The following is a 25,575-nucleotide window of genomic DNA, read 5'->3' as shown; positions in this document are numbered from 1 at the left end:
TTTAAATCAGGTCAGTACGACTCAACCCTTCCCAATTGGCACCCAGCCCTGTCCTGCCAGGTCTACACAGCGTTCCACCAGTTTGCGGGCGGGAGGCAGCTCCTCCTCCAACCTCTTAAGGGATGCCAGCCCAGGCCAGCGGCAACTGGATGCATCGCGGGTGGAGCTGGGACACTCTGGAGGCGTGACGTAGCGGCCATTCACGGCTGCGGATTGGTGGGCGGGGGGAGGAGGGGCGGGCCACGTCGCCGGAACTGACGCATTCCGGAACCCGCTCTCTGCAGAGCAAGCCGGGTTGCGCGTTTTGAAATTGATGCCAGCGTGGTTTTGCACATCTCTGTGCAGCTGACGGCGGATTCACTCTTCACGATTCCCCCCTCACCCCCCGCCACGTGAGTGGCATTGCCTCTCAGTGGTGTCCGTGAGCGTCGCTGAAGAAGTCCCGGGACAGGTTCGGTGGAGGTGAAGCCGCTCCAAGCCGGTCCAGCTCTAGAAGGCGTGGAAGTTCCTCCGCGTTTCTTATTTTAACTGGGCGTGAGCCTCTCTCTTTTCTTTGGCATCGGATGGTCCTGGCACGTCGTGGGTGGTGTTCATTGCCCAGACGTTCATTGCAACTTGGACAGAGAAAAATCACCGTTTTCTGTCATTTTTCCTAGAAGAGGAGAACTCAAGCAGTAGGAAAATGTCTGTTTTCCCTAAAATATCTTTGAGACTTGAAGTTGAAAACTATCTTAAAGCGGGCTTTATGAATAAGGAGGTAGGTCAGATAAATATATTAGATGCTGTTTGCAGACATTCAAATATTTACACACGAGGGATAGGGAAAAAAAACCTAAAAGGCAATTAAATGTTTATAGCTGTTGTTTCTTATTACTAGCTCTTCCCAATGCATTAATATAATATGCTCATGTCTTTCTGCAGGTATGTAATGACTCCTTCCTGAGCTAAGAGATGTATGGAGTGTGTGTGTGTGGGTTTTTTTTTTTTTTTAACATTTCTGAATGGGAAAGGAGGGAGGAGGAAAAAAGCTGTTGTGTGCCTGGCGACAGGTGTCGGGCACTGAAGGGGTTACAGGGGTGAGCAAGCAAAGATCCGTGTCCTCTGAGAATTACACGTCCTGTAGGGAAGAAACACATGTGTTCTTACAACGCCTGCTCCGTACTCAGGTGGAAGGTATGCTGTTATTCAGCGAGTGCTTGTTAAATGCCACTGGTTGTGCTAGGTGGTTTGCAGACCTTGAACTTCTTAATCTTGTGTCTGTGCTCAGTCGTGTCCAGCTCTTTGGAACCTCATTGACTGCAGCCCACCGGTCTCCTCTGTCCATAGGATTCTCCAGGCAAAAATACTGAAATGGATTGCCGTTTCCTCCTCCAGAGGATCTTCCCAACCCAGGGGTTGAACCCACATCTTCTGCATCTCTTTGCATTGGCAGGTGGATTCTTTACCACTGAGCCACCTGGGAAACTCCACATCTTAATCTTAGCGATCTTTTTTTGGTAGATATTTCATCCCCATTTTTACAGGTGAGAGAGCTGAGGGTCCAAAGAGTTATGTTGCTGAATCTACATTGTTGTCATGGTCCTAATGTTGAAATCTGAAGGGAAAGAACTTAGGTGTTAGTACAGTGGGAAAAGGAATCGATTTGGAACCCCAAACCCCCTGGTTTGCATCTCAGTGCGTTTTTACATGTCTGAAACTTGCTTTCCTCATCTGTGAAGTTGGAGGACATTTAACAGCACTAAATTTTCAGGGTTAAGCTATTAGTCATAGGGTGAGCACCTGGCATTGTAGGTCCTCAACAAGTGTTCCTTCTGTGCGCTGCTGGCAGCCTTGAGCACAGAAGTCCTCAGTGAATGTTGATTGATTGCCAGGCTCGTGCTCTCTGCCTACCATCCTGGTTGTAGGCAACTTTGTATTTTCCGAATCTTTGGTGTTGTATTCAAAGTAAAGCCGCACAAATGTTAATCACTTTCAAAGATGTTAGTGAAGCCATGACTTCTAGGTTTAGATTTCTGTGTTTTTATTCCCAAAGATTATATTAAAGAGCATCACAGTATGGAAAGATAAAATATTCTCCTTTTTCCCTAAATATTTTATTAATTTTTTTGGCTGCTTTGGGTCTTAGCTGCAGCATTTGGGTCTTTAGTTGCAGTATATGGAATCCAGTTTCCAGACTAGGTATTGAAACCAGGCCCCCCGCATTGGGAGCTCAAACTCTTACCTATTGGACCACCAGTGAAGTCCCCAAGGAAATAGCTTCTTGATTTCAAAGAACTTTAGGGATGGTGTTAAGAGAAATAGAGGCAGTTTTCTTCCCCCAGAATTTTTGAAATGATTAACATTGTTTTGTAAAAGATTCAAATGTCTTTGACACCAGTTCTTTTTCAAACATACTAACAGGATTTTCTGAGAAGGCGATGGCACCCCACTCCAGTACTCTTGCCTGGAGGGTCCCTTGGACGGAGGAGCCTGGTGGGCTGCAGTCCATGGGGTTGCGAAGAGTCAGACACGACTGAGCGACTTCCCTTTCACTTTTCACTTTCATGCATTGGAGAAGGAAATGGCAACCCACTCCAGTGTTCTTGCCTGGAGAATCCCAGGGACAGGGGAGCCTGGTGGGCTGCCGTCTATGGGGTCACACAGAGTCGGACACGACTGAAGTGACTTAGCAGCAGCAACAGCAACAGGATTTTACAAAAAGAAAAACTATACCTATGTAAAAAGTATCGAAAATAGTAAAATATTCGGTTAAAAAACATAAACACTGAGAAAGTGCTAATACTTCTAGGCTAGTGGATTATTAGGCTGGCAAATGGTTTATGAAGATTCTGTGAGGCAGGGGATGGTCAAAGATGACAAAAAATGGTGAAATACATGCCTTGAATGCTTCAGTTAGTTACAAGGAAGCTTGGTCATTTGAGTCTTCATAACTCTTATTTCTGACAGGTATCTTGCTGGTTTTTTTTTTTGGACAGTATCTGCTTGTTACTTTTAATAATAATGTGCATGTTTGCTCAGTCATGTCTTGACATTTTGTGACCCCATGGACTGTAGCCCGCTAGGCTCTGTCCATGGGATTCTCCAGGCAAGAATACTGGAGTGGGTTACCATTTCCTTCTGCAGGGGATCTTCCCAACCCAGGGATCAAACTTGCATCTCCTGTGTCTGTTGCACTGGGAGGCAGATTCTTTACCACTACGCCACCTGGGAAGCCTAACATGTAGTATTACCGTATTAAAAAAACTGATGTTGTGGGAGATTGTTGGGTGACAGTATCAGGTGTTACGTTTTCTTCAAATACTGGTGTTTTAAAAGGTTACTAGCCAATTTGCTCTGGGGTATGAGGTTAGCAGGGAACTAGTTCTACAGAAGTGATGTAACAGTTAATATTTTTATAAGTAAGTAGAATGAAATCCTGAATTTGTGTGAATAAATGTAGCAGATATGTTCAGAATGTTAATAATGGTTTGAAGTTGAGGTAGTGATTTTCTAATCCCTTTTCATCAGGTGTTTCATTAGGTGTTTATTAGCATAACCCCGTGAAAAATCACCGTAACCTTAGTGTTATCAACATGTAAACAGAAAAGTGAAATGGAGCATGATTGTGGAATGATGTTTCATCAGTTGGCACAAGTGTATATGCGTATATCTTAATATTTTTAATTTGTATTATGAAATTGAAACAGTAACTTGTTTTTTTCTTCTTTTCAGATTCTGTGTGCTTTAGGTAAACAAGAAGCAGAAAGGAGGTTTGAAACGCTGTTACATAACTTGTCTCATCCTCCATCATTCACCACGGTCAGAGTGAATACACATCTAGCCTCAGTACAGCATGTCAAAAATCTATTATTTGATGAGCTTCAGAAGGTTGGTGCAAATTTTTGTCATTATGTACAGAAGGAGATTTCTCCAGCTTATGCCATGTTGCTTCTAACATCATGTGGACGATATACTGTTACAAGTTTACAAATAAGGAAATTGAGGATCACGAATGTTGTTTAAGGTTATATGGTGCATGCTAATGCTAGAACTTGAACATAATACTTCTGATTCTGAATTTATTTAGTATAACTGGATAGATTACTCAGCCCCTCCGGGCCTCTGTTGTTTCGTCATCTTCATCCTTAAAATGCTTAAGAGGTCTGTTCTAACCCAAAAAGTTTGTGCTGTTGTCATAAGCAGCTTATAACGATCACGAGGGCAGATCATATAGCTGAAGTGTGCCCAGAGGTCAGGAGGTGCCTACTGATTACCTGTAGGATTGTATTTTTAATTTTAGTATAATAACAATATAATTTATTTTTATTGGGGTACAGTTGCTTTACAGTGTTGTGTTTGTTTTTTCTGTACGGCGAAATGAATCTGCCATGCATATACATATATCCCCTCTTCCTTGGGTTTCCTTCCTGTTTGGGTCATCAAAGAGCGCTGGGTAGAGTTCCCTGTGCTGTACAGTAGGTTCTCACTCGCTATCTATTTTATACATCATATCAGTAATGTATATATGTCTATCCCGGCCTCCCAGCTCCTCCCACTTTCCCCCTTGGTGTCCATACAGTGGTTCTCTACGTCTGTGTCTCTGTTTCTGGTTTGCAAATAGTTTCATCTGTACCATTTTTCTGGATTCCACATTTATGTGTAATTACATGGTATTTTCCTGCTTCTGACTTATTTCACTCTGTATGATGGTCTCTAGGTCCATCCACATCTCTGCAAATGATAGTTTCTTTGCTAATTAAATATAATTTAATAAAAGGAAATTAAATAGCATAAAGAATGTATTTAAAAATAAGATGATGCAGATTTTTTTGGTTCAACTAATAAAATAGTTTTCATATAATACTCATGTTCTCTAAGTGACAATGGATTGTAAAATGCGTAAGAGGTCTGTTCTAACCCAAATTGTTAAAGTTTCAAATAGAAAGATAATATTAGAATTTTCTTGTTTATATTGTCTTAATTGCTTTCAAAATCTGTATATTTTGTAAGTGCAATAAGTCAGAGAAAGACAAATACTACATGATATCACTTATATGTGGAGTCCAAAAAAATACAACAAATCAGTGACTATAACAGAAAAGAAACAGAGTCACAGAGCGAACAAACTAGTGGTCACCAGCGGAGGCCAGCTCTGTAGGGGTGGGAGAGGTAAGTTAGGTGTTTGATGTAAGATACACTCAAGGATGTACTGTATAACACAGAGTATAATTAATATTTAACAGTAAGTGTAAGTGAAAAATAACCTTTGAAAACTATTGAAAAAAAAATACCAGAAAGAAAACCCCAAAGCTGTGCATTTCATGTTTCATACACCGTGCACTGAGGTTTGCCCCCCAGGAAATGTAAGATGGAGGAAAACAAGGTGCCTGACGTGGGATAGTTCTAGTTATTCCATTTTGCAGTTGTTATTACATCTCTTCTAACAAATAACCACAGATGGGTGTCAGCAGGCCTATTTCTCCCTAAGTACCTAAATGAGAAGGGAAGAGATAAGCATAGTTAAAAGACTCCCATTTGTATATCATAGGCTGTGTTGTCAGTTTACTCTGGATAGAACGTTATGAAATTTTCAGAGCATCTTCACTGGTACTGATTCTTTTTATTTTATTGAAGTATAGTTGATTTTCAGTGTTGTCTGTGCTGTGCAGCAAAGTGACTCAGTTATATATATATACACACACATGCGTAATCTTTTTCACATCCTTTTGTTACAGTTTATCACAGGATGTTGAATATAGTTCCCTGTGCTATACGTTAGGACCTTGTTGTTTGATTCGTTTGTTTTTTGTTTTTAATATCACCACATCAGTGAAATGTTTATCATACTGTCTTTAGGAACAGTTCTATAAACTTCAAGTTGTGAGGAGATGACCATGATGTAAGAAGAATTAGCCACAGTTTCTGTCTGTATGAGACCAGAACTTAGTATAATAATTATGTAAAACTTGGAGAAAGGTTATTGTGAATTTCAATGAGTGATAATTTTATTGACTGTATGAGGCATACAGTGTGAACAGTTTTCTAAGCAGCTGAGAGTATTACTTTTATATAGCCATGTGTATAGATTTTCAGCTTGAATAAAGGAAGCTGTTCTGTGCAAAACTCAGGCAGATCCAGGTGGTTTTCTTTTCTAGAAAATTAGTCCTAGAGCTTAGATAACCTAGGATCCCGGTCTTATAGAAAGAAATCTTAGGTGTTGTGTCTAAAACAAGGCAGATGAAATCATTCTGGGCTTTGAGTCCCTTTCTGTAAAGGTTGAGATGAGACTGAGAAAGTGGGGCTGTGGGCAGTAAGTAAGAACCTGGTGGTTTGAGTCTTGCTTCTTGCTACCAGGAAAGGGGACTCAAAGGAGGTTTTAGATCACAAATGTTCGTTTTCCATGTCCCAAAGCTCTCATGTATCCCGAAGGCATATCCTGAATGGTATACAAGCGGGTGCTTTGTCTCCAGATTTCTCTGGGTCACATATTGAAATTTCATCTTTTAAAATTTCATTTGACTAGCGAGGATGTGGAGAAGCTGGAACCTGTCTCCACTGGTGGGAAAGTCAAGTGGTCTGGCATCTTTGGAAAAATTTGTGGTCTCTTAAAAAGCTAAACATAAACTTACTGTACAACCCAGCAATTCCACTCCTATATCTATCCAAGAGAAGTGGAAACATGTCCGTGCAGAGACTTGGACATGAATATTATTAACAGCATTGTTTGTAATAACCAAAAGGGGGAGACTGTCCAAATGTTCATTGACTGGTGAATAGAAAAACAAAATGTGGTTGACTTCACACCATGAAACGGAACTCAGCAATGAAAGTGGTGAACTAATACATGCTACCATGTGGGTGAACCTCAGAAACACCACAGTGAGTGCAAGAAGCCAGGCACAAGACCCTCTGTAGTATGTGATCCTATTTGTATGAAATGTCCAGAAAAGGCAGCTTCTAGAGAAAGAGGTAGGTTAGTGGTTGCTGGGGGTTGTGGCTGGAACAGGGATTGACTGCAGATAGGTGTGAAGAATCTTTGTGTGGTGATGGATAGGACCTAAAACTGAATTCTAGTGAGGGTTGCACAGTTCTGTAAATTTACTAAAAAAAATAAAAATCGTTGAATTTTGCATTCCATATGGATATATTTTATGGTATGTAAAGTAAACCTCAATAAGGCTGTTTTAAAAAGGGCACAGGGTAGAAACAAACAGAAGAAGAAGCCCGTGGTATGTTTGGTTAAAAAAGTGTGTGATACTTTTATGAAAGTTAGGCACACGTGGTTTTATGAAAGTTTTATTTCTGTATTGTTTTAATATCTGATAGAAAAGGAGAGAAGGAAAATCTTGGCCCGAGCAGGTTGATCTCTGTGCAGAATATCTCTAGTGTGGAGAGAGTGTAATGCTTCTGAAGCAAAACAAAAACAAATGACAGAATTCATTATCTTCTCCTTGGAAGGATCATAGTCTAGATACTGTAAGGCAGCGGTCCCCAACCTTTTTGGCACCAGGGTCTGGTTTTTCCATTCTCCCAGTTGAAGACAGTTTTCCCATGGACCAAGAGAGGGGGATGGTTTTGGAATGATTCAAGTGCATTACATTCATTATGCACTTTATTTCTATTATTATTTCATCAGCTCCACCTCAGACCATCCCAGAGGCTGGGGACTCCTGCTAGGGTATCAGACAATGAGAGAACATGAGGAAGAGAGGGGAAAAAACAGAGAGGTTTGTTTGAGTGAGGAGTTCACCCTCAAGATGTCTTACTGTGCTGTTGGGTATGGTTAGTTCAAAATTCCCTTTGGTCAGAGAAAGCAGAACTCAGAAGAGCTGTTGACTTGCTAGAAATATAGTCTGATTTCCAAAATCTGAAGAATTTTTGTTCTCTTTCCTTTTCAGCTTAGAAATAGATTGATTTGGGGCTTTCGATAGCTAGTGTATTGATACTACAGTGCAGCACAAGTATCTATTATTGTTACTGCTTTGGTGCAGTATGTGAAGATGTAATCAGTAGCATACACAGCAGAGACTTGTTTTCTAGTATGTGTGTGTGGCCTTCTGATAGACAGAGTCCTTGCTGTCCATTCCCCTTGTTCACGGGGAGTGCCCGGTTGTCTTCTGTCTGCAGCCATGGTGTGCTGGTACATACCAAACAACCCCCTTTCTAGGAAAAATAATGCTGGTTTGTAGTGTTTGCTGTTTTTTGTGGTGTAAATGCTCCCACTCTGGTCAGTTTCAAGCTGCCAGCGCAGTTGGCTCCCATGAGACTGCTGCTGCTGCTGCTAAGTCGCTTCAGTCATGTCTGACTCTTTGACCCTGTAGACGGCAGCCCACCAGGTTCCTCTGTCCCTGGGATTCTCCAGGCAAGAATACTGGAGTGGGTTGCCATTTTCTTCTCCCACGCATGCATGCTAAGTCACTTTAGTTGTGTCCGACTCTGTGCAACCCTATGGACAGCAGCCCACCAGGCTCCTCTGTCCCTGGGATTCTCCAGGCAAGAGTACTGGCATGGGTTGCCTTTTCCTTCTTCATACCCATGAGACTGGGAGTTAGCCTTGGCACCTGTGCTGCTGGCCCTGCACCTGTTTCTAGTCTGAAGGCCAAGTATGGTGGAGGATACTGAATATCCTCAGCCTTTGCCAGGAAGCATCATCAAAACTGATGTGGTAGGACTTCCCTAGTGGTCCAGTGGTTAAGACTCTGCACTTCCACTGTGGGGGGCACGGGTTCAATCCCTGGTAGGGGAACTAAAATCTCATATACCACGGTGCTACCAAAAACAAACAGGCAAGCAAAAAACTGACATGGCATTCAGTGTTGATAATATATAACACACAGCATTTAAAAATTTCAGTCTTTAATGTCCTATTCATGCAACTCTCTGTTGGATATGTGTTTTCAAAGTAGGTCACTTAAGGTTAACATGGTTTGTGTTTACAAAGTCACACTTAACAAAATTGAGCTTTTTCCTTGTAAAGAAGTCAAGAAACTTGAGAATCAAATTATAGAGAAAATGTTGTTTTGAAGTCTTTGATTTTGTTTTTTGGAGTATCCCATGGAAAAAAATGGAAATAATCCTAAATCAAACTTTATGCTCTGTTAGGTAATGACACTAAAAAGCTCTGTAATTTGAAATTTACCCAGTGTGTTGATTGCTTTGTAATCCTCTGTGTTTATTTTCAACAGCAGTTTAATGGATTAAGTTTTCCGATTCTTCAGCATCCAGACCTTCAGGATGTCTTACTTATTCCTGTTATTGGACCTAGGTTTGTAACTATTTCATTTTCAAATTGTATTCTTATAAATAAAAATTTGTCACAGGTTCTTTTTTTTACTGTTTGGTGATAGTACTAAGTTTCTCTGTTAGCAACTTTATTTAGATAGGAATTCACAAACTTGATAAACGTTGACTACATTGTCTGTCGTGGAAAATACTGCAAAAGAACACTGGAAATAGACTCAGCTATCTTGAGAGGAATGCGTATTAGTTCCATTTAGTGGTGATTGATTTTTTTTCATTCCCTAAGACATTTGTTTACTTGTATATCTTAAGAGATTCCACTGCTAAATTAAAACTTTTTTGGAGCTACAACAGAAATACAAAGCAACAGTGTTTCCTATTTTCATAATTGATATATTTGTAAAATTTTATTAATTCACAGTGATGTTAAATTACTGTATTTTCTGAGTAGAACGGGCTACCACGGTAGCTCAGCTGGTAAAGAATCTTCCTGCAATGCAGTAGACCCCAGTTCCATCCCTGGGTTGAGAAGATCCCCTGGGAAAGGAATAGGCTACCTACTCCAGTATTCTTGGGCTTCCCTGGTGGCTCAGACAGTGAAGAATCGGCCTGCAATGTGGGAGACCTGGGTTTGATCCCTGGGTTGGGAAGATCCCCTGGAGAAGGGAATGGCAACCCACTCCAGTATTCTTGCCTGGAGAATCTCTATGGACATAGAAGCCTGGTGGGCTACAGTCCATGGGGTTGCAAAGAGCTGGACACGACTGAGCAACTAAGCACAGCTAAATAGAAGATATACTGTGTTTGGAAGGCATGTATTTAAAAAAGGAAAAAAAAAAAAAGGCTTTCGTATTATAATGGGAATTCTATTCCCAAAGAGCATTTTTAAATCCCTAATTGTGATAAAAAATTTTTTTAATACCCCTAAGAGTAGTAATAAACATAAAAATCATTTTGTTAAAGCTTTTAAGTATTGATAATTTAGTGGTCAAATACAGCCTTTAATGTGGGAGAAGTATATGTACAAATAAATGATGATATTTACAATTACTTAAACACGCAAAGCATGATGCTCTGTGTAGGATAACCACATTTCTTTTGCAATTAAATACTACAGATTTATGTATATTTATACACAAAAAATTCTGGAGGGTATAATATACCCAACTATTAACAGGGATTAATTCTGAGTGCTTAACTCTGAGGAGGTTGGGAGAAACTAGGTAAGAAGAGGCTCTAATTGTAACATTTCTGGTTTATTTTTTTTTACTGTAAACACATATTACTTTTGCAATTAAAATTGAGTCTATAAACTCCTTATTGTATATTTTTGTTAAGAGGAACATCGCATTAGTGAATGGAGGAGTCTTACTTAAGTGTGCCGAGTTTTGCTAAATTCATACAACTATATAGTCAGGACTCACCCCCATCAAGATATACACCATTTCCATCACCAGAAAATTCTCTGCATTCTGCCCTCCATACTAGGAAACCACTGTTCTGATTTCTCTCATTCCTATTTAGTTTAAAACCAACTAGTTACTATAGTTGATCAGTCACAGGTCTTCTGAGATCTGAGATTCATTTTAGAATACACTGGACATCATTCCACGATGCCCATTGTTTTCCATAATCTATGTAACTCTGTTTCATTCTTCTTACTGGCTTCATAATAATCCTTTCGTCCTATTCTTTGTAGTGAGTAAGCTACTCATTAAAACATTAGTGAACTGTGTAACACCGTAAGTGAGTTAACAGGAAAGCACTAAGAAATCTTTTAGGATTGTGGATTCATACACCTACCTTTCATTTCTGAAAGGAGCATGTTAGCTCTACTTTGTCTTTTAAACTCATCACCAGTTTTATTAGGTATCTTTTGACTTTCCACTGTGAAAAATGAAGAAATTCTTATAGCTGCCCTAAGACTTGCACAAACCACTTCTACCAGTCCAGTTCCTCTTTTGGCTTTATCCGTAAGGAATGGGACTGACACGACATACTCAGACCTTCCTTCTTTCTGCCTGACCCTTTGGTGCTGAGGAATGAATAATTGTTTGGGTATCCAAGGGCCTTTCCTTTTCAGAAACAGTCATACCCTATTGAGGAATTGGATTTGATCCAGATTTCACTGTGTCAGCTAATTACTCTTCATCACTTGCATCTTCAGTTCAGTTCAGTTCAGTCGCTCAGTTGTGTCCGACTTTTTGCGACCCCATGAATCGCAGCATGCCAGGCCTCCCTGTCCATCACCATCTCCCGGAGTTCACTCAAACTCACGTCCATTGAGCCGGTGATGCCATCCAGCCATCTCACTTAGCTGCTGCTTAGATTTCTTGAAAATTGAATTTTCTTTCAAATTTTTCTTCCCCCATTTATGTGGGCTTTAGAAAAAGGAATATATGTGTACTTTTACTCGTTGACAAATCTTTTTTACTAGAAGCTCAACATTTCACAACGATTTAGGATATCAAAATATAGGTTAAACAATTTAAAGAGAGAAAACAATTCAAAAAGTAAATCTCAACATAAAATTCAGGTTCCTTCATTTTATTTAACATGATATTTAATTTACTTAGCAAATATATGTATATATTTAACAATTTTTTTAAGTTTTAAAATTTATTTCAGTATTGCTTCTGGTTTTTTTTTTTATGTTTTGATTTTTCAGCCCCAAGGCATGTGGGATCTTAGCTTTCCAACCAGGGATCAGAGTTGCACCCCCTGCATTGGAAGGCGAAGTCCTAAGCACTGGACTGCCAGGAAAGTCTTGATCAAATATGTTTTAATGTTAGGAAGGTTTTACCAATGGTAATTAGATTAAAAGTAAGGTGGTACTGCTGAAGTTGATGGTATCAATGTCAACTTTATTGAAAAACTTAAAAGAGAAAATTGAAAGCCAGTCTTCTCTTGATTCAAAGTATTTTTCATTTTTTTAATTGAAATATAGTTGACTTATGGTGTGATGTTAGTTTCAGGTGTACAGCAGAGTGCTTTAATTATATATTCCTTTTCAGATTCTTTTCCCTTTAAGGTTTTTACAAAATATTTGGTTTAGTTCCCTGTGCTATACAACAGGTCCTTGTTGATTATCTATATTATATGTATTAGTGTGTGTATGTTAATCCCAAACTCCTAATTTATCCCCCCGTATAAGAGTATCTTTTTAAAATGTTTATTGTTGTATAGTTGATTTACAATGTTGTGTTAGTTTCTGCTGTACTGGAAAGTGAATCAGTTATACATACACATATATTCACTCTTTTTTTGGATTCTTTTCCCATTTAGGTGGTTACAGAGTATTGGGTAGAGTTCCCTGTGCTACAGAGTAGGTCCTTATTAGTAATAGTTACCTCTTTAACTTATAATAATGTATATAGGACGGTCCCACTCTCCTGATTTATCCCTCTCCTGCGGTAGCCATAAGTTTGTTTCCTGCATCCATACAAGAGTATTTTAAACACCGTACTGCAACCATCATTTTTTAAAGACTGCATTTAAATCAATAGAACTTTTTAGGCCAATATTCAATTCGTAATGTTTAAGAGTCTCTGTATATTGTCTGTTGGTATTCTTTCCTTTTTGATAAAAATCTATTTCTAGCAGGTCAGAAAATTAACTTTCCCTAATAATTAAGTATAATTCAGTACCAGAAATATCTTGAGATACAAATGAGATTGAGTTTGCCCTTCTCTTCCAGCCATTCCATTTCCATTTCTCATAGTTGCCTTGCCACTAGCATTAGCACTTTGGTTTTCAATTACTGTTTGTATGTATGAAATAATAGGGTGAATACAACGGAATATTCAAGTAATTGCTCAAAGATTGCTGGTTCAATACAAATAGCAATCCTGCTGAAAAGAAACATTTGGTGACATGCAAATGAGATATCATGATCATTGATATCAAAATTATATTATGCAAATGAGATACCAGATTCAGTTCAGTTCAGTCGCTCAGTTGTGTCCGACTCTCTGCGACCCCATGAACCACAGCACGCCAGGCCTCCCTGTCCATCACCAACTCCTGGAGTCCACCCAAACCCATGTCCATCGAGTCGGTGATGCCATCCAACCATCTCATCCTCTGTCGTCCCCTTCTCCTTCTGCCCTCAATCTTTCCCAGCATCAGGGTCTTTTCAAATGAGTCAGCTCTTCGCATCAAGTGGCCAAAGTATTGGAGTTTCAGCTTCAACATCAGTGTTTCCAATGAACACCCAGGACTGATCTCCTTTAGGATGGACTGGTTGGATTTCCTTGCAGTCCAAGGGACTCTCAAGAGTCTTCTCTAGTACCACAGTTCAAAAGCATCAATTCTTCAGCGCTCAGCTTTCTTCACAGTCCAACTCTCACATCCATACATGACCACTGGAAAACCATCGCCTTGACTAGATGGACCTTTGTTGGCAAAGTAATGTCTCTGCTTTTTAATATGCTGTCTAGGTTGGTCATAACTTTTCTTCCAAGGAGTAAGCATCTTTTAATTTCATGGCTGAAGTCACCATCTGCAGTGAGTTTGGAGCCCAGAAAAATAAAGTCACCCACTGTTTCCCCATCTGTTTGCCATGAAGTGATGGGACCAGATGCCATGATCTTCGTTTTCTGAATGTTGAACTTTAAGCCAACTTTTTCACTCTCCTCTTTCACTTTCATCAACAGGCTCTTTAGTTCTTCTTCACTTTCTGCCATAAGGGTGGTGTCATCTACATATCTGAGGTTATTGATATTTCTCCCGACAATCTTGATTCCAGCTTGTGCTTCTTCCAGCCCGGCGTTTCTCATGATGTACTCTGCATATAAGTTAAATAAGCAGGGTGACAATATACAGCCTTGACATACTCCTTTTCCTATTAGGAACCAGTCTGTTGTTTCATGTCCTGTTCTAACTGTTGCTTTCCGACCTGCATACAGGTTTCTCAAGAGGCAGGTCAGGTGGTCTGGTATTCCCATCTCTTTCAGAATTTTCCACAGTTTATTGTGATCCACACAGTCAAAGGCTTTGGCATAGTTGATAAAGGAGAAATAGATACTTTTCTGGAACTCTCTTGCTTTTTCCATGATCCAGCGGATGTTGGCAATTTGATCTCTGGTTCCTCTGCCTTTTCTAAAACCAGCTTGAACATCAGGAAGTTCACGGTTCACATATTGCTGAAGCCTGGCTTGGAGAATTTTGAGCATTAATATACTAGTGTGTGAGATGAGTGTAATTGTGCGGTAGTTTGAGCATTCTTTTGCATTGCCTTTCTTTGGGATTGGAATGAAAACTGACCTTTTCCAGTCCTGTGGCCACCGCTGAGTTTTCCAAATTTGCTGGCATATTCCAAATTTGCGTCATCTTTCAGGATTTGAAATAGCTCAACTGGAATTCCATCACCTCCACTAGCTTTGTTTGTAGTGATGCTTCCTAAGGCCCACTTGGCTTCACATTCCAGGATGTCTGGCTCTAGGTGTGCGATCACACCATCATGATTATCTGGGTCGTGAAGATCTTTTTTGTACAGTTCTTCTGTGTATTCTTGACACCTCTTCTTAATATCTTCTGCTTCTGTTAGGTCCAGGCCATTTCTGTCCTTTATTGAGCCCATATTTGCATGAAATGTTCCCTTGGTATCTCTAATTTTCTTGAAGAGAGCTCTAGTCTTTCCCATTCTGTTGTTTTCCTCTATTTCTATGCATTGATCGCTGGGGAAGACTTTCTTATCTCTCCTTGCTATTCTTTGCAACTCTGCATTCAAATGGGTATATCTTTCCTTTTCTCCTTTCCTTTTCGCTTCCCTTTTTTTTATAGCTATTTGTAAGGCCTCCTCAGACAGCCATTTTGCTTTTTTGGATTTCTTTTTCTTGGAGGTTGTCTTGATCCCTGTCTCCTGTACAATGTCACGAACCTCTGTCCATAGTTCATCAGGCACTCTATCAGATCTAGTCCCTTAAATCTATTTCTCACTTCCACTGTGTAGTCATAAGGGATTTGATTTAGGTCATACCTTAATGGTCTGGTGGTTTTCCCCACATTCGTCAGTTTCAGTCTGAATTTGGCAATAGGAGTTCATGATCCGAGCCACAGTCAGCTCCCAGTCTTTTTTTGCTGACTGTGTAGAGCTTCTCTGTCTTTGGCTGCAAAGAATATGATCAGTCTGATTTCGGTGTTGGCCATCTGGTGATGTCCCTGTTTAGTCTTCTCTTGTGTTGTTGGAAGAGGGTGTTTGCTATGACCAGTGTGTTCTCTTGGCACAACTCTGTTAGCCTTTGCCCTGCTTCATTCTGTACTCCAAGGCCAAATTTGCCAGTTACTCCAGGTGTTTCTTGACTTCCTCCTTTTGCCTTCCAGTCCCCTATAATGAAAAGGACATCTTTTTTGGGTGTTAGCTAGGAGGTCTTTTAGGTCTTCATAGAACTGTTCACCTTCTTCATTGTTACTGGTTGGGGCATAGACTTGGATTACCTTAATATTGAATGGTTTGCCTTGGAAACAAACAGATCATTCTGTCGTTTTTGAGATTGCACCCAAGTACTGCATTTCGGACTCTTTTGTTGACTATGATGGCTACTCCATTTCTTCTAAGGGTTTCCTGCCCACAGTAGTAGATATAATGGTCATCTGAGGTAAATTCTCCCATTCCAGTCCATCTTAGTTCACTGATTCTTAGAATGTTGATGTTCACTCTTGTCATCTCCTGTTTGACCACTTCCAATTTGCCTCGATTCATGGACCTAACATTCCACGTTCCTATGCAATATTCCTCTTTACAGCATCGAACCCTGCTTCCATCACCAGTCCCATTCACAACTGGGTGTTGTTTTTGCTTTGGCTCCATCCCTTCATTCTTTCTGGAGTTATTTCTCCACTGATCTCTAGTAGCATATTGGGCACCTACCAACCTGGGGAGTTCATCTTTCAATGTCTTATGTTTTTGCCTTTTCATACTGTTGATGAGATTCTCAAGGTAAGAATACTGAAGTGGTTTGCCATTCCCTTCTCCAGTGGACCATATTCTGTCAGACCTTTCCACCATGACCCGGCTGTCGGCATGGCTTAGTTTCACTGAGTTAGACAAGGCTGTGGTCCGTGTGATCAGATTGGCTAGTTGTCTGTGATTGTGGTTTCCATCTTTCTGCCCTCTGATGCCCTCTCTCAGCGCCTACCGTCTTACTTGGATTTCTCTTACCTTGGACGCGGGGTCTCTCTTCACGGCTGCTCCAGCAAAGCACAGCCGCTGCTCCTTACCTCTGATGCGGGGTTATAAGATATCAGATAATATGTGTGCAAGTGAGATATCATGATTGTGTGATATCTCAAAATTATATTATCTTCCTTTTACTGAAGGGTTGCTAATATATGCAGTTAAATACATGCCAAGTAGGTAAGTGGATTTTTTATATGCATTCTCATAATCTCGAGCCTCTCTTTAGTGGGTCTTTAATTCATAGGCACCTCATTTTTAGCTGTTTTAATTAGTTTTCTCTTATTCTAAGCACCTTCTTACTATTTTTCTCCAGTCTTTACTACTGTATTCTTGGAACATCACCTTTCTTTAATGCTATTGCTTCACTCTTTTGTTTAAAAACATTTTAATAAAAATCAAGCTTTTAGTATTTTTTTATGGCCCTACATTGACTTTTATATTTCTTCACTAAAACTTCAGCAGTGCTGACTTGCACTTTGACACTTGCATATATATACGATCTTATGTTTTTATACAGTTACTACTTGTGTTGAAAGATTCCCGAAGACCACTCCCCAGCTCAGTGATTCTCTTGGAGGACTCAGAGGATTCCACATGTAGTCGTACTTGTGACCATAGTTTATTACAGTGAAAGAATCTGAAGCAAAATCAACAAAATAAAAGTTGCCTGGGATGAAGTCTAGGGAAAACCATTTGTAAACTGCAGAGTCTTTTTCTAGTGGAGTCATGCAGTGTGCAGCTAACTCCCCTAGCAACAAGGATGACCATGCATGTGTGTGATGTCACCATCCAGGAAAGCTCCTTAGAGACAGGCATCCAGGGTTTTCATTTAGGGCTGGTTGTGTGGGCAGCTCGTGCCTGGTAGGTACACAAATTCTGTCCTCCCAGAAGGGAAGTCAGTGTCCACCATAAACCATATTATTTGTTTACAAATTGTTACAGATAATGTAGGCACATTGAGCTGCCCTTGGTGATGGACAGGGAGGCCTGGCGTGCTGCAGTCCATGGGGTTGCAAAATGTCGGACATGACTGAGCAAATGAACTGAACTGAACTGAATCAGTTAAGAGTGGGAAATCCTCTGATTCTGAGTTCCAGTTTGCTAGCCAAGGATCAGCCTCATCACCAGGCCTTCCAAAGAAAGGTGGTTTTTTGTTTGTTTTTATTTTTGGATGTGGTGGGTCTCTAATTGAGGCATGTGGGCTTAGTTGCCCTGCAACATGTGGGATCTTAGTTCCCTGACCAGGGATTGAACTCAAGTGGATTTTAACTACTGGAGCACCAGGAAAGTCCCTGGCCCACTATGTCAATGCTCTTCCCCATAGTCTCCCATTCTCTCCTTTCAATGAAATGGTGTTCTCATAAAAACTTTCTGATTAACATTACAGAGTTCCATTTCACAAAATATTTTTTGAAGATTGAGGGCAGGAGGAGAAGGGGATGACAGAGGATGAGATGGTTGCATGGCATCACCGACTCAGTGGACATGGGTTTGGGTGGACTCTGGGAGTTGGTGATGGACAGGGAGGCCTGGTGTGCTGTGGTTCATGGGGTTGCAGAGAGTCGGACACGACTGCGCAACTGAACTGAACTGTGTGTGAGGACCCAAGATATACAGATGGGTGAGACATAGTTTAGTCTAAAAGCAGGTGAATATTGGTACAAGTCAAACTGCAGTAGATTCCTGGGGAAGGATATGAGTTAAGTACCATCCAAGCAGAGAAGAGGAAGAGCTGAATGCAAAGAAGTAGGTAAAGATTTTCTCCAAAGACATGGTATTTCAGTTGAGCCTTGTAGGTGAGTAAGAAGGAGGTAGGTGAGATAAAGTAGGCAAGGGTTCACAAGATAGAGAGAAAGTACATGCAAAGGTACAGAGGTATGAAAGTACATGGTGGTTTGTGACGAAAGTGACACGGAATCTATCAGTTTTCAGAGAGGTTGGTGAAAGATGTTGAAGTTAGAAGAGCTAGAGTGAAATGTGAAGGATTCATTTTAAATTTGATTAATTTTTATTGGAGTATAGCTTTACAATGCTGTGCTGTTAATAGTTTCTATTGTGCAGGAGAGTGAGTCAGCCACACTTATATACATATCATATATATGTATGATATGTATTGCCAATAAGATCATCTACACCGTTTTTCTAGATTCTACATCTATGTGTTCATGTACAATATTTGTTTTCCCCTTTCTGACTGACTTCACTCTGTATGACAGTCTCTAGTCCATCTACATCTCTGCAGATGCCCCAGTCTCATTCTGTTTTATGGCTGAGTAATAATTTTATTTATATTTGTGCCACATCTTTATTCATTCCTCTGTTGATGGACATTTAGGTTGTTTTCATGTCCCGGCTGTTGTAAATAGCGCTACAGTGAACATTGGGGTACATATGTTTTTTTGAAGGGTTATTTTTTAAAACTAAGAAATGTTTATTTTTTCGCACGGAATATAGGAGCCAAATAACTTTTATTACAGTCATGATTTTAGAAATATAATACTGGTAGTAGCATAAAGCTTTTTTTTTCCCCAAACTACTTGTAGACGTTGACTTATTAGTAGGTTGTGAAATCAGTTTAACTGGTTGTTTATAGTTTTTTTTTTTTAAGGAATAGGGATTTTATTATATAATATCCTGGAGTGTACATGGGAAGGTGTTTCGTGAAACATTTGCTATAAATGTAAGTGTGGATAGGCACACGTGTGTACTGGGATGCCGTTCAAGTGCATTTCTCACATTGGATTGCAGCCAAAAAAGCCTGCAAACACTTTTTTCAAAAGATGAATTGCAAGCCTGGAGCCGAGTTAGGGAGCTATTTTAGTCTTTTATCTTCAGCAGTATGGTGAACTAGATAACTTGAGAACGTTTCTGCTACTTAGGCCTAGGAACACTGAACAAAAAATAGGTCATAACATGGACAACAGAATGATTAAGAACCTTAGTGAGATACTCAGGGGTTAGAATGAAGGGTAACTGAAAATTGAGCAGTAAGTGCGTGAGCTAAGATTAAGGGTTGAAGGGTTTAAGGGAGAAGGTGCTTGGTCCCCTGAACTTAGGGGCGTTGGTTTTAACAACAGCTGTTAGTGCTAAGAGGTGAGAACCATCCAAAAGTCAGTGCAGGGCAGTAATTAGAGTTGTAGCTCTCTTGCCATGGAGCCTGGGTTGGTGGGAAAAAACCTATGACATGCACAACAGCAGTTCCATACCTGTAAGGGTTTGGAGTTCAAATTCATACTACCCATGTGGTCTTGACACCTGTGGTTTGGGAAATTGACATAAGAATTGGATCCTAAGCCAGTTCTTGAGTTGCTTGGCAAAAGCACTGCAGAGTGGCACCTGTCAGCCCAGGCCATGCTTTTCTTATAGTTAGAAGCTACACTAGGAATCAAACTACCATGAGTGAGAACCAGCATGTACAACAGATTGAGGGATTAGATTCCCTCAGAACTGAAGCCAGCCAGTGTGTACTCAATCATGTCTGACTCTCTGCAACTTCATGGACTGTAGTCCCCACCACGCTCCTCTGTCCATGGAATTTTCCATGCAGGGATACTGGAGTGGGTTGCCATTTCCTACTCCAGGGATTGAACCCAAGTCTCTTGCATTTGCATTGGCAGGTGGATTCTTTACCAGCTGTCCACCTGGGAAGCCCAGAATGTAGCAAAGAGAGCTAATTGGTAGGCACTATAAAATTAGTCTCCTTGAAAACGATTAAAAGCAAAAGGGAGAATCTAAACCATAAAAGACCCTAAGAGGGAAAAAAAGAATTGAAAAAGAGTTTCTAGACATTAAAATTTCATTAAAATTAAAAAGTCATTCAGTGAGTTAAACGCTAGACTCAACAGATGAGAGAATTAATGAGCTAGAAGATGGCTTATGGCCCATCACCTAGAATACAGCAGGTAAAGGAGGTCTAAAGCAATAGGAAATACGAAACTGAGTCATGAGAACAAGAATGAAAAGGTACTGCATGTTCCTAATGAATCCCAGATGTAGAGATTAGAAATAATGTGGGAGAGACAGTATTCAAAAATATAATGAAGAATTTTCCAGAATTGATGAAAGTCAGATTTAAGAAATACAGTATCTGAAGGCAAAAGTAAAGATAAATACATGACTAGGTGCTTCAGAATGAAACTGAAGAACACCAGAGACATCAGGAGGGTCGGAAAGCAACCAAAGATAAAACACAGAAGTTGGATCACTGGATAAAACGATATCCGGTGATCAGATGATGCAAGTCTGATGTTGGGGGTGGAAGGGTCTGGGAGACGTGTCAGAGAATTAGAGGTGGTATTGTTTGGTAACTCAGTGAATGTTGAGTTAGAAGTTCTAGGAGGCGATTCAAGATGATGCCAGGATTTGTGTTCTGGCTGCTCAGGTAGATAACGTCATTTTGACTGGAAACACAGGAGGATGAAGCTTTGGGCTGTTTCCAAGGATTTGAGGAGTGGATCAGGGAATCATGAGTGTGAAGTAGCTGTAGGACATCTGTGCACAGCTGTCTGCAGATAATCAGTCTGGAAAGACTGATTGTTAGAATATGTGGGTTCACAGTAAGGTCCAGCTGAATAGCACAGGGAGGTATAGTCAGTATCCAGTGATAAACTATAATGGAAAAGAATATGAAAAAGAACAGCTGGTTCACATTGTGGTACAGCAGAGATTAACACAACATTATAAACAACTATACTTCAGTAAAATAAAGAATATATAGGTTATCTTTGTAAGTGGTCACCGAAACCATGAGATTGCCAAGGTTTGGGATACAAAGCGAGAAGAGATGATGGCATGTTTGAGAACCTGGAGAAATGAACCTCATCCAGAAATAGCTGGAGAGTGAGCAGTGAGTGTGGGACCTGGAAGGAGGAGGATAAATCTGAGAAGCTTACTGAGATATGATCAGTTGGAGATCTTGACAAGAAAATACACTTAAGTCCTTGAATTCACTTAAAACGCACTTAAAGCTGCAAGGAGTTAGGACCATACATATGACATGTTGCCAACCAGGGAACCCCATCAGAAGTGCAGTACTTGAGATGTTTATTTGGGGCTCATCACATAGGTTCCCCTGACCTTTGAGAAAGTCTGCTCTGAGTGTTAGAAGTGATACCAGGCTTCAGTTTCAAGGGATGGATGGGAGGTGAGAAACTGGAGAACACTGAAGAAAGTTGGATAGCAGAGGAGGAAAGAACTTATTTTTGTCTTGTTTAAAGCATTAATAATTTACTGTGTGCCAGTCTACCACTTCAGAAATGTTTTTGCATTTCTCACGTTGTCTGTTTTAGTCTTTGAAGACAAACGTTATTGCTCTTCTCTCCTAATGCTATTATGAAACAGCACTGCTTGTTAAATGATGAAGCATTTTTTTTTTTCCTTTGGGGTTGTGGTTTTAATCTCCATAGAGCTTCATTGGATTAGAGTATAAACGCTTGATCATGTCCCTTCTAAAACAGTAGGCATCAGAGCTGTTGATAACAGACACCAGGCTGGGACCCAAGGGCTGCCTTGGCCTGTTTTACCCTGTGTGTCATTTCCTGTGACCTTAGTCCTGCCTTAGATTTTCTTTTTCTTTTTAATTGAGGTATAGTTGATGTAAATTATAGGTATGCAGTATGGTGATTCACAATTTTTAAAGGTTATGCTCCATTTATAGTTATAAAATATTGGCTATACCATAAAAAAGAGTGAAGTAATACCATTTGCAGCAACATGGATGGACCTAGAGATGATCATACTAAGTGAAGTAAGTTAGAGAAAGATGAGTACCACGTGAAACCACTTGTACATGGAATCCAGAAAAAAAAGATACAAATGGACTTATTTACAGAAGGGAAGTAGACTCAGACATAAAAAATAAATTTGTAGTTACCAAAGGGGACAGGTGAGGATGTGGGATAAATTAGCAATATGGATTGAGCAGACATTACTATATTTGAAATAGATAAGCAACAAGGTTCTGTTGTATAGCATAGGGAACTATATTCAATATATAGTAATAACCTATAAGGGAAAAGAATATGGAAAAGAGTGTGTGTGTATGTGTGTGTATATATATGTATGTATACACACATATATGAATATATATTCATATATATATACACATATATATGAATCACTTTGCTATATACTTGAAGCTTACTCAGCATTGTAAATCAACTGTACTTCAGTATAGAAAAGAATATTGGCTATATTCCCTGTATCATAGACTCTTGTGGGTTATTTTGAACGTAACAGTGTGTACCTCTTAATCCCCGACTCCTGTGTTGCTCCCCCACCTCCCTGTCCCCACTAGTTTGTTCCCCGTATCTGTAAGTCGGCTTCTTTCTTGTATTCATCAGTTGTATTTGATGAAACAATTTTTGATGCCACTTACTACCTTACACCAAGATTTTCTTCTCAAGTGCCCATCCTCTTTGTAATTAAAAAAAAAAAACCCAGACTTTATTTATTAATTTTTGGCTGCGCTGTGTCTTCGGGCTGCCTGTGGGCTTTCTCTGGTTGCGGCCAGCAGGGGCTCCTTCGGTGCTGCCTGTGGGCTATCTCTGGTTGCGGCCAGCAGGGGCTCCTCTCTGGTTCTGTGTGGGCTTCCCATTGTGGTGGCTTCTCTTGTTGCAGAGCACGTGCTCTAGGACATGTGGGTTTGGTAGCTGTGGCACAAGGGCTTAAGTTGTCCCACGGCGTGTGGAATCTTCCCAGATCAGGGATTGAACCCATGCTCCCTGTGTTGGCAGGTGGATTCTCAACCACTGGACCACCAGGGAAGGCCTTTGTAGTTTTTAAGAAATTATTTCTTGTGTATTTATCTTTCTTCCAACTTTTTCTCATTTATTCATTTAGAATAATGAAGACTAAAGAGGTTATTTATTTAGGGTTAGTTTGAAACCCTGAAAAGGTTGGTTGACGTTGGAGGTGCATCACTCTTTACACTTTCACTCTTCTCTAGGAAGAATATAAAACAACAGCCTTGTGAAGTCATTGTTGGAGCCCAGTGTGGCAATGCTGTGTTACGAGGAGCCCATGTCTATGTCCCTGGAATCGTATCAGCCTCAAAATGTGAGTATAACGTTTAGGTTTCTCTGTAAAACAGCTGCTAACATTTATGTGTATCATCAAATTGAAAATTCATTAAATCCTCACTCAGATACATTTCAAATTTGCTTTAACAAAGATCTTTGCTAAGTTGTGCATTTAGTATAGCCCACTGAGGTATGTATCTGAAAAGGACTAATGAATCAGGCATCTGATGTGGATTTTCTGCCCATTTCTTTTATTCCCTTTGAGGACATTTGTAATGATGTTAGAGGATCATGACTGATGAAAAGAGTGGAAGATGTCAGTGAAATTTTGTTTTCCATTCTTTACTCAATTGTGCTGAAACCTCAGGCTGCTGAACTGTCATTTGCAGGGGAAACATTCCAAGTCTGGGATCTTAATATTGGGATGAAACTCAGTATTCTTCATTTATTCTTTTAAGGAATGTTAGATATGGGGAAAATAATTGAAATAGAAGATACCTTTCGTTTGTCAGCTAAAGGCTTCCAACTGAGGTTGGATGTTTGCTGTGTTTTTTTTTGACCCTCGCAAGGTGTGTGGGATATTAGTTCCCAGATTGGGGGTTGAACAGGTGTTCCGTGTATTAAGAGTTGTAACCACTGGACAGCCAGGGAGGTCCCTGAGGTTGGATGTTTCGAAGACTATCCTGCATCTTTGTTTTCCTAGGGAAAAAAAATAGATTTATTGTTGTCAAACATTTGAAAGTAAACAGTTGTATTTTCTGTCAGAAGTTATAGTGAGACCATGAGCCAGGTTAGACTGCTTCATGTCCACTACTGATGCCTCTAGGCCTCCCCAGTCTTAAAGCTTGAAGAGTTTTCATGGTTCTGCCAAAGAATAGGTATGTCAGTGTAATATGGCTTTCTTCTTTCCTCTAGTTATGAAAGGTGGAGATCATGTTTCTGTATACTCTGATATTAAAGGCAAATGTAAGAAAGGAGCCAAAGAATTTGATGGAACAAAAATATTTCTTGGAAATGGGATTTCTGAACTAAGCCGCAAAGAGATCTTCAGTGGGCTGCCTGAACTGAAGTATGTCAGCAACCGTTGTTTTGGGGAAAATAAGCGTGCTTTTTGTGGTTTAAAGAAAATGTAAAATCATGTAAAAATATGTGTAATTGCATTATATGACTAATTTTTTTTGTTACAAGTTCAATTGGAAATACATGTTTAGCACATACTGCCATTTTTTGGGTGGGGGGAAATATGCTTTTAGTTAAAAACATAAATGCTCAGATTAAGGCGTCTCTTAAAGTTGAAAAGTTTTGCATCTTTGATAACATTATTTATCTTGATAAAGGATGAATTAGATGACCTCTCCAGATCTTTTTTAACAGTCTGTGTGAGAAAAGCTTATAGTTTTAATATTAAAAAGAAAAAAAGTTTTAACTAAAAAATTCACCAGAAAGCTAGTACTGATGTGAATACTTGTGGTTAAAAATTAATGTTTGGATTTACTCACACCTAACTTTTATTATTTTTTAATTAAAAAGGGCATGTATTTATTCCCACACTGGGTGTCCGCTGTGCCTGGGCTTCTCGCTGCAGTGGCTTCTCTTGCTGAGGAGCGCCGGCTCTCGGCGCAGGGGTTTCAGCACAGGCTCAGTAGTGGTGGTGCGCGGGCTTAGCTGCTCTGCGGCATGTGGGATCTTCTCAGATCAGGGATCGAATCTGTGTCCCCAGCATTGGCAGGTGGTGTCCTATCCCCTGGGCCACTAGGGAAATCCTGCTCGCCTGAATTAGAACAAGTTAGTATAAAATCATCTCTGGTTGCTACAAGTGAAAGTGAAAGTCGCTCAGTCATGTCCAACTTTGTGACCCCATGGACTGTATAGTCCATGGAATTCTCCAGGCCAGAATACTGGAGTGGGTAGCCTTTCCCTTCTCCAGGGGATCTTCCCAACCCAGGGATCAAACCCATGTCTCCCACATTACAGTTGGATTCTTTCCTAGCTGAGCCACCAGGGAAGCCCAAGAATACTGGAGTGGGTAGCCTATCCCTGCCAGCAGATCTTCCTGACCCAGAAATCGAACTGAGGTCTCCTGCACTGCAGGTGGATTCTTTACCAGCAGGCACTAAGCAAATTAAATCTGTGTATAATCCAGTTTCTTATAATTTT

At 40.2% G+C, this 25,575-nt stretch overlaps 1 protein-coding gene across 8 annotated transcripts in view; it reads left to right on the top strand.

Moving 5' to 3' along the window:
• The first annotated feature begins 242 nt into the window (after positions 1-242).
• The window catches only part of NSUN6 (NOP2/Sun RNA methyltransferase 6), an 86,344-nt gene continuing 61,011 nt past the window's right edge, over positions 243-25,575 (top strand). For 7 of the 8 annotated variants that reach the window (XM_069547622.1, XM_069547623.1, XM_069547621.1 and 4 more), the window contains exons 1-5: positions 243-757; positions 3,712-3,867; positions 9,165-9,244; positions 23,346-23,455; positions 24,334-24,487. In XM_069547622.1, coding sequence (XP_069403723.1) covers positions 683-757; positions 3,712-3,867; positions 9,165-9,244; positions 23,346-23,455; positions 24,334-24,487 — 575 coding nt within the window. In that variant the 5' untranslated portion in view covers positions 243-682. The remainder of the gene's footprint in view (positions 758-3,711; positions 3,868-9,164; positions 9,245-23,345; positions 23,456-24,333; positions 24,488-25,575) is intronic. The other variant, XM_069547624.1, reaches the window with a different exon arrangement.

This window comes from Ovis canadensis, chromosome 13 (assembly GCF_042477335.2).
Source record: "Ovis canadensis isolate MfBH-ARS-UI-01 breed Bighorn chromosome 13, ARS-UI_OviCan_v2, whole genome shotgun sequence".
Lineage (NCBI taxonomy): Eukaryota > Metazoa > Chordata > Mammalia > Artiodactyla > Bovidae > Ovis > Ovis canadensis.
The sequence above is the reverse complement of the archived record's forward strand: the minus strand, read 5'-3'. Positions and strand labels throughout refer to the sequence as shown.